Source organism: Chrysochloris asiatica, unplaced genomic scaffold, assembly GCF_000296735.1.
Source record: "Chrysochloris asiatica unplaced genomic scaffold, ChrAsi1.0 scaffold00034, whole genome shotgun sequence".
NCBI lineage: Eukaryota > Metazoa > Chordata > Mammalia > Afrosoricida > Chrysochloridae > Chrysochloris > Chrysochloris asiatica.
This window is the reverse complement of record NW_006408552.1, coordinates 3,274,859-3,284,831: the sequence shown is the minus strand read 5'-3', so window position 1 is coordinate 3,284,831 and position 9,973 is coordinate 3,274,859. Positions and strand designations below refer to the sequence as shown.

General features: G+C 39.6%; 1 protein-coding gene across 1 annotated transcript in view; it reads right to left on the bottom strand.

Moving 5' to 3' along the window:
- STYXL1 (serine/threonine/tyrosine interacting-like 1) overlaps positions 1-9,657 on the bottom strand; it is a 58,568-nt gene extending 48,911 nt beyond the window's left edge. The window contains exon 1 of the mRNA XM_006859833.1: positions 9,555-9,657. Coding sequence (XP_006859895.1) covers positions 9,555-9,657 — 103 coding nt within the window. The remainder of the gene's footprint in view (positions 1-9,554) is intronic.
- Positions 9,658-9,973: the final 316 nt, after the last annotated feature.

Genomic DNA, 9,973 nt, shown 5'->3' with positions numbered 1-9,973 from the left:
AAAAAAAAAAAAAAGTGAAAAGATGAACTATTTACTGAGAGAATATCTTTGAAAACCATTAAGAATGTAACAAAAATAGACATAAAACTTCAACAACTTAACAACAAAAAGACAGACAACCCAACCATACAATGAGCAAAAGTTTTGAATAGACATTTCATTAAAGAAGATACTCATATGGGCACCAAACATGGGAAAAGGTGCTCCGTAGCATTAGCCTTCAGAGAGATGCAAACAAAATCACAATGAGATACTATTTCACCTCCACTAGGATGGCTTGGTGGTTACAAATCGGGTTGCTAACCTCATGGTCAGCAGTTCGAAACTACCAGCTGTTCCTCAGGAGAAAGATGAGGCTTCCTGCTCCTGTAAAGATTTACAGTCTCAGAAACCCTGTACAGGGTCGCTATGAGTCAGAACGGACTCCACAGCACATAACAACAACAAGGATGGTTTAGGAGTCCTGGGGTGGTGCTGTGGGCTAATGCGCTGGACCACAAAGTCAGTTTGGACCACTAGGGCAGCTCCTCAGAAACACTACACAGGGTCACTATGGATTGGAACTGACTAGATGGCACTAAACAACAGGATGGCTAAAGTTTTGTTTGCTGAAAGCAGAGAACTTGAGGCAATTGCTTACAAAAATCAAAGAATACATCCTTCAGTATGAATTGCCACTCAAAAACCAAAATCCTCATGATGGGACCAATCAATAGCATCATGATAAATACAGAAATGATTGATGTTGTCAAGGATTTCACTTTACTTCGATCCATAATCAATGTCCACAGACGCAGCAGTTAAGAAATGAAACAATGACAAATTGCATTGGCAAGTCTATAGTAAATGATCTTTGGAAAGTGTTCAAGAGCAAAGATGTCACTGTGAGGACTAAGGTGCACCTGATGCAAGCCATGGCATTTCCAATTGCCTTCTATGTAGACAATGAGTGAAGCAGACCGGGAAAGAACTGATGCACTTGAATTCTAGTTTTAGTGAAGAATATTGGAAGTACCATCAGCTGCCAGAAAAACAAACAATTCTATATGGAAAAAGTACAGACAGAATGTACAGGCTTCACCTCATGTAGTTTGGACATGTTATCATGAAGGACCAATCCCTGGACAAGGACATTATGTTTGGTAAAATGGAGGGTCCACTAAAAGGAAGAAGTCCCTCCCCCCCCCCAGTGAGACGAACTGACAGTGGCTTCAACTGTGGACTCAAACATGACCGCTCTGGTGAGAACAGCCCAGGACTGGGTAGTATTTCCTCCTGTTGTGTGTAGGGTTGTTATGAGTCAGATCCAACTTGCTGGCACCTAACAACAACAAAGATGGCTAAATGGGCCTTTGTGGCATGGTAGTTAAGTATTCAGTTTCTAACCAATATGTCGGCAGTTCAAACCCACCCGCTGCTCCTCAGGAGAGATGAGGCAGTCTGCTTCTGTAAAGATTCATGGTCTTGGAGACCCTATGCAGCAGTTCTGTCATGTCCTACAGGGTCACCTGGGTCAGAATCAACTTAACAGCAACAGGTTTACGATAGTAAGATTAAAAAAAAAAAAATCAAGGAACTACTATCATTTACAATAGTTCCCAAAATAATTAAAACAAAACAAAAACCCTAGGAACAGATCTAACCAGAAATGTGAAAGACACATACAATAAAAACTACAAACACAGAGAGAAAATAACAAATGTTAGCAAACATACGGGGAAATTAGAACACTCAGCCACTGCTGGTGGGAACGCAAAATGGTACATCATTGTGGAAAAGAGTGCGGCAGTTCCGAAAACCACTAAAATTAGAACTAGCATTGTTGATGTTGCTAAGTGCCGTTAAGTCAGTTCCGACCCATAGCAACCCTGTATAGGGTTGCCAAGGAGCAGCTGGTGAGCTTGAACTGCCGACCTTGCAGTTCAAACAGCTTTGCAGTCTGGTGCATTAACCCACAGCGCCAGCCCAGGACTCCGATTCCACTCCTAGGTACTCAGAGGCTTGTATGCCAATGTTCATCACAGCACTCGTCCAGTTGTCAGGTTAAAAGGTGGAAACCACCAAAATACCCACCAATGGATGAATGGATACACTGTATGTGGGACATACAGACAATGGACTACTGCTCAGCCAATAAGAGAAGTGTAGTCTTGATACATGTTGCAACATGGATAGACACTGTTATGCTGAGTGAAATGAGTCACTCACAAAAGGACAGATATGGTATGACCTCACTTTGGATATGTCTAGGAAGCCTCTGTAACCGTGCCTTCTATGCGCTTTATTTAAGTATGTGGGTTTGTCATACTTAAGTGACAAACTGGAAGTGAGGCCATCAGTATTTGAAATGCCAGTAGGGTCTCCCGTGGTGAACAGGTTTCAGTGGAGCTTCCAGACGAAGGGCCTGAGGATCTCATTCGGAAAGAACTGGTCAATGGAAACCTTATTACTAGCAGTGGCACATTGTCTGATATGTCAGCAGGTGAACCCCTCAGATTGGAAGAAGCTCAAAGTACAACCAGGGAAGAGCCGCCTCCTCAGAGTAGATCTGATTTTAATGCTATGGATGGAGTAAAATGATCACAACACTGGCTGATGTGGCATGACTCAAAATGAGAAGAAACCACTGTAGAAATCTATTAGTTCCCTAGGACTACCAAGAGGGAAGAGCATGAAAAGAGTGAGGGATCCTAACCAGAAAAGTGGTACAACAAAGATGGTGTGGAGGTGATGGCATAGAGAGATAGAGCAGCAGAGGGCTAGAGGCCCATGGACTGAGAAAGGCAGTGTGCCAGTGTGCAGGAGGCTGGCTTGCAAAATGTGCCCTTTGGACGTTTAAATATAGATTTTTCAATGTGGTATGTGCACATCAAAAAAAAAAAAGGAGGGAGTGTGGTGTGGTGCTGTGGGTTAATGCAAAGCCGTTTGGACTGCAAGATTAGCAGTTCAAGCTCACCAGCTGCTCCTTGGAAACCCTACACAGGGTCGCTATGGGTCAGGATCCTCTCGAAGGCACTTAACAACCACAATAGAGATAAATACTCTTAACTGATGGTACGTGGAGGGGATTGGAAACATTGCAATGATTTGTTGAACGTAAAACTGATTATCTGCCCTGCAAACCTTCACTCAACTCACAATAAAGACTTAACAACAATAACAAAAAAAAATCCATTAGTAATTGGAACATGGAATGTACAAAGTACGAATCAAGGAAAGTTGGAAGTCATAAAAAATGAAATGAAACACATAAAGATCAATATCTTAGACATTTGTGAGCTGAAATGGACAGGTATTGGCCATTTTGAATGAGACAACTATGTGGTCAACTATGCTGATAGAATGACAAATTAAAGATGAATGGTATCACATTCATTGTCAAAAAAAAAAGTAAAAATCTAGCCTGAAGTACAACTCTTCACGGACAGGATCATATCCATATGCCTACAAGGGAGACCAGTTAATAGGACTATTACTCAAATTAACATAACCACTAGTGGCAAAGATGAAGAAATTTGAAGTCTGAAATTGATCCAGCATGTATTGATAGACTCATGGACCACTTGACCCTAAGCCTCCATGACCCTAAGACCAGAAGAACTAGATGGTGCCCAGCTACTAATACCAACTGCTCTGAAAGGGATCACATTCGAAGGGCCCATGTAGAGTGGGAGAAAAATACGGAACAAAACTCAAAATCATGGGGAAAAAAAAGCACAGGCTTATTGGTCAGACAGAGACTGGTGGAACCCCAGAGATTATGGCCCATCATCCCCCTGCAGGTCTGGAAATGAACTCACCCCTCGAGGTTCAATTTTCAGCCAAACAACAGACAGGTCTATAAGGAAAACAATAGCACTAGGGAGATAGGAACTTCTTAGAACAATCAACCTTTGAGATCCAAAGGGTAACATTTGCCCAAGGACAAAGTTCAGAAGGGTTAGGAAAGGAGGAGTGGAAACAGGAAACAGGGAGGAAGCGGGGATAAGTGATGTTACATGGAGGGGACTGCGATCAACTGATCACTGAGATGGAAGAAGTGCTTGGTTAACCTTCACTCAATTCACAATAGAAAGTGTTCAGGTTTGCTTTTAACGTTTGGAAGGCAGAAAAGTTTAGAGGCGAAGGAGGAATGGAAACACAGGGAGGAGGTGGGATGAGTGGCGTTGCATTGTGGGAACTGCAATCAATGACATGAAACACAGAGTGTACGAATTGTTGACTGGAAAGTCGCTTTGCTCTGTATCCCTTCACACACATTAAAAAAAAAAAAGATACAATTTCACATTTTCACCACTTATTCAATACACAAGAAGTTCTAATCAGAGCAATTAGGCACCAAATAAAATGTATACAGATTGAAAAGGAAGAAATAAAATTATACATGCATGTATACATTGAAGTGGTCCCTTAGTCTATCAATGTATTTGCAGATGAAATGATCCTATTCATAGAAAACCCCAAAGATTCTGTAAGAAAGCTTCTGGGCCTCACAGAAGAATTTAGCAACACTCAAGATTAACAAACAAAAACCAGGTGGGTTCCTTTACACTAACAAAGAATTCTAAAAAGGAAACCAAGAAATCATTACTAGTGACAACATGATAAAATTACCTAGGAATGAACCTAACCAGAGATGTAAAAGACACGTACAATGAAAACTACAAAACAGGCTACTACTATAAGAGACACCTTCATAACAGGCAGGGCATCCCATGCTCAGAGGGGGACTCACTCTCTAAACGGCAGACTCTTGTTCTTTGGGAACTGGGAAAACCAATACCGAATGTGAGTGAGGCATACACCACCCAACTGAGGTACATGGTGACACTAAGGGGTACACAAGAATAAGGAACATTTTGGGTAAACACTATGACATATAAAATTTTGTAATAACCAAAATTCTGAGTGTGGCTACATGGGTAAATATGTTTTATACAAGTTACTTATGTTTTAAATAGGTTACAGGCCTATCTATTGTTTGGCTGGAAACTGAGCCTTAAGGGTGAGTTCATTTACCCATGCACCCAGAAGGCTGTCACAGAAACATGAAGGTATATGCATACATGCAGAGGTGTTATCTGTAGGCACATTTATACACGTATGTGTGTGTTGTGTATATATGTTCATACATGTAATAAAACACAGAGGGGGCACAGTTACAGAGATTTCCCAGACATAAACAAATACCTTGAGAATTTGATCTACTGGATTTTAAGGCTCAGGAAGTGGGACAGCTCAGTCAGTTGGTATAAAATAGTTCAAAAAGTTTTTGTTCTGTATCCTAGTTGGGTAAGCAGTGTCTGAGGTCTTAAAAGCTTGCTAGCAGCTATTTAAGACAAAACTATTGGTCACTTCTAGTCCAAAGCAAAAGAGAAAAAAGGAAACTAAAGATTCAAAGAAGAATCGAGTCTACAAGGCTAATACTCCTTGTGAACCATGACCTCATCTGCCCTGAGACCAGAAGAACTAGATGGTGCCCAACTACTACTATCAACTGTTCTGACCAGGAACACAGCAGATGGTTCCAGACTGAGTGGGAGAAAAGCATCAAGCAAAACTCAGATGACTGAAAAAGGCCAGACTTAGTGGACCAGTTGAGACTATCGCCCTGAGATGATACCCTTTTAAACTGTGAACTGAGGAAGAAAGGCCTGGCAATCTACTGCCGAAAAGTCAGCCACTGAACACTCTGTGGAACGCAGTTCTACTCTGTCACACATGGGATTGCCACAAGTTGGAATCAGCTCAGCTGGTTTTTACTGGTGATTTGTTTCTAAAGGTTTCACCTCTCACCAGCTTCTGTCTTGAATCCCCAGGGAACACTGTACTGTGTTGGCCACGTATCTTATGACTGGAAACATTAATTTTATATTCATACTCCAATACCACATACCCCCTAAACCATAATTTTTCTTGTCTAAACACTCGAGTCATGTTCCACCCTCCTTTCCCTGGACGCCACCGTTTCATCTCTGTCTCTCTTTGATAATTCTTTAGGACTACACTCTTCTGTGTGGCCACAGACCTTCTAGAACTGGCCAAGAAGTGTGTTTTTCCTCCACGCAGCCAAGCAGACACTTGGAAGTCTGTGTAACTTGAGAAACAGAAGTGCCACCTCAAGTTTGAGGACAGGTGTATATCATTAATCCCTTACTGGAATGTAAGGAGCCTGTTTCTACCCCTAATGTCTTTTACACTTGTGCTACATTGTAAAAAAAATTCTATATACACAATTTGTTGTTGTTGTTGTTAAGTGCCGTCAAGTCGGTTCCGACCCATAGCGACCTTGTACACACAAAAACACAAAGAACAGGGTACAACTGGCATTGTAGAAACTTTGCTTTTCAAAAACACAGTCTTCTTCCTTGAGCTTCAGTGTTTCCTAGCATGGCAAAATCCTCTGTCCCTTTTACAGTTAGATCCACTTGATGAAAGTGTGGTTCACACAAGTTCACACACAATATTGGAGCTGTACAGCTATTTGGTTGCTTTATCTTCTTTGAAACATCTGTGCCTGCGGTCACTTTGGTTTGTTCCTTGTAAATGAAAATGATCCAAACTGTTAACACTACCTCCTCTGACCATTCCAGAAATCTCTAGAAGGTTGGTTTTGACTAGCCTTTTCAAGATTGGTCTCAGTTTCCTAATTTGTCTTCTAGAATTCTGAGAGTTGTATGAGACAAGTTCTGGGATTTGCCTCATATGCTAAACACCCCTTTCTAAGAGCTGTCCCTCCCTCGGTTTTGGAAACACTAGGGGTTTTCATACCCATTTTGTAGAGCACCCATTTATATTTATTTCTATATATAGAACTAAAACAATATACTCCAAGCTTTGTTGTGGTTTGAATATGAGAGTTGCATTTTGGCTAAGATCATGAACTCGGTCTCTGATCATTCTGTCTTTAAAAAACTGTGACCAAGTGTGAAAATCTGTGGAGAAACAGTAAATTAAAGTACCTAAAGTTCCTAAAGGAGAAATTATTGAAGAGATGCTTACTCCCCATGCCTCGCTAGCACAATAATTACATAGCAAGGGAAAGTTATATTGGCAACTATGAGTATTTAACAACTGTCTTCTTTATTCACTGTTCTTTTCTATTAAAAAGTTTTCTGAAAAATCTCTTTACTTTTCTTAACTTGGTTGAACGTCAAAATGGATGGATTTTCATCCCAAACCTAATATGATAAAATCCTATTTGGCCCACTTATTTAAAAATCACAACTGCTGACACATGGCATGACCTTGAGTTGAGGTTAAACTTCTCCCTTTTATAAATGATAAACAAACAATACCCTCACCTGCTGTTGGCTTTCCAGCTTAATGATTTTGTTTTAAATGGCTATGTTTTGGTACCAGCAAAATGTTAACCAAGGCAAAGCCGACACAAGAGAATCCTGGAAGAAAATGTGAAAGTTCCAGGACAATCATTTGCTGAAAATCATCTTATGATGAGAAATGTGAGACCCATCTTTTAAATGACAGGGGGAAAGCAAGATGATTTCATTCCTTGTTCAAATGGGAGCGAGCATGATTATCTAGAAGCATAAACTACCCCTACTTATGAATGTTGAAATCCCTTTTCACTGTTTTGCATTCCAGTTTGAATAGTTTGTATTGAAATTTAATCCACATCTTGTGTATGTTTTGGTGCATAAAACAGGAAAATTGGTGTTTTTACTTTGGAAATTTGTAGGACAAAAGGGCATGTTATTAATTTGCTATAATATTATATTCTGTATATATGTTTTCATGTACATAAATGAAGATCTATATCAGAGTTATATTTCAATTTTTATTCTAAATAAATCGACTCTTTTTTTCTTGAAAAAATTGTGAACCACATTGTTAATAAAGTATATGTGAATTAAGACAGAAAACAAAAACTTTGAACTGAAACCACCCTCTGAGGTCACCTTTCAGCTAAATAACAGATTGGCTCATAAAATAAACCATATCACATGTGAGTACTGTGTTCCTTAAAAAAGAAAACATACACACACACACAAATCCATATGAGACCAAACAGTCACCAATTACCCAAAAGCAAATATGATAAGGTAAAGGGAGGTAGATGAGGTTTTCTGCTCCCGTAAAGATTTACAGCCTCGGAAACCCTGTACAGTGTTGCTATGAGTTGGAACCAATTCCAGGCACATAATAACAACAACAAAGGGAAGTAGGGAAACTAGATTAATGGAAATGGAACAACCAGAATGAAAATGAGAATTTGGCACAGTGTAAAAAATGTAACCAGTCACTGAACAATCTGTATAGAAATTGTAAGACAGAAACCTAATTTGCCGAGTAAATTTTCACCAAAAACACAAATAGTATTTTTTTTTAAATACAATTTCACACCCACCCATTAGATTGTCAAAAAAGTTTAAAGACTAACAAAACTAGGTATTGGTAAGTGCATTTCTTACACTGCTGTTGGAAGTGTAAATTGTAGAGCTCTTTGGAATATATAGGGAAGTTGAATTTGCAACTGAGACAATTCCATTTCTTGGTATATATCCCAAAGCCACTGTCACACACAAGAATAAAGAGAGATGCAGAAAGTTGTTAAAGGAATTGTTTATACTAGCAATACACTGAAGTCAATTGGGAAAGAGTACATATTCCCACTAATAGTTAAGATAAATTAACTAGATCTTCATGTAACAATGGAATTCATTAGAAAAATATCTCAAAAATACAATTTTACAGGAAAAAAAAAAATGCTAGCGGGTACTATTTGTGTACCATAGTTTTAAGTCACATTTATAATGGACAGATGCCTTCATATGTAGTGGTGGCTGTGTGCCACTGAGTCAGCTCCAACTCACAGCGACTCTGTCTAGGGTTCCCAAGGCTGTGAATCTTCATGGAGACTGGACCAGCTGATTCTCCTGTGGAGCGACTGGGTGTTGTTGTTAAGTGCCTTCGAGTCGGTTCCGACCCATAGCGACCCTGTACAGGGTTTCCAAGGCTGTAAATCTTTATGGGAGCAGAATGTCTCATCTTTCTCCCGCGGAGCGGCTGGTAGTTTCGAACTGCTGGCCTTAAGGTTCACAGCCCGATTCGTAACCACTACGCTACCAGAGCTCCTGGTAGTAGAGTCAAACTGCAGTTAGCAGCCTGTTGGTATTCACTACACTACCAGGGTTCCTTACATATGTAGTAAAAGTGTAAAAACTTGGGGTCAGGACAGGGTATACCTGTGTCTGTAACATTTTATTTATTATATCCAAGACTTCTTTTAATGTGATGGGTTAAGTGGGTATTCATTAATAGTTCTATGTTTGTCGTATTATTATATTTTAGACATTTTACTATCAACAATAACAAGAGGACTCAGATGACAAATCTTCCAAAACATCCCTCTTAGATTTTATCTGGGATGATTTCCAAATCCTGTTACCATCAGAGGCAGCATTTTGAATGATGTCTAATGAGTCTAATGGTTTTTAAAGTCATTCATTTCCCTCAGTTAGTTTGTTAATAAGTCAAAAACAATGATTGAAGGACAAGCAAGCACACACTGAAAAACCAAAAACAGTACTTACCCAGTAAACAGAGATAGTTGGGTTCAGTTAACCTGGATAACTTTGTGGCCTGATTCAGGATGTTGTAAAGCTCTGTGGGTTCACACAAAACCAATTCAGCCATCCTAGTGGGAAGAATGCACAAGCTTAATACATTTCTATTTCAAATGGATGCCACCGAGTACGGTATTAAATTAAACTCATTTTTAACGTCAAACAAAGGTGAAAATGACGATTTGAGTGATCCAAAGAGAGAGCTTAAAAAATCTGCCATGAAATATGCATAGAAGAAAAAAAAAAAATTGAACACAATATACCAACCATACAAAAACTAAGGCTGTAAAACAGTCACCAATTCATTTGTTCACTTAGCAAACACTGAGTACCTTCTGTATACCAGGTGCTAGAGATAAATGAGATCTACCTCCATGAAGCTATGG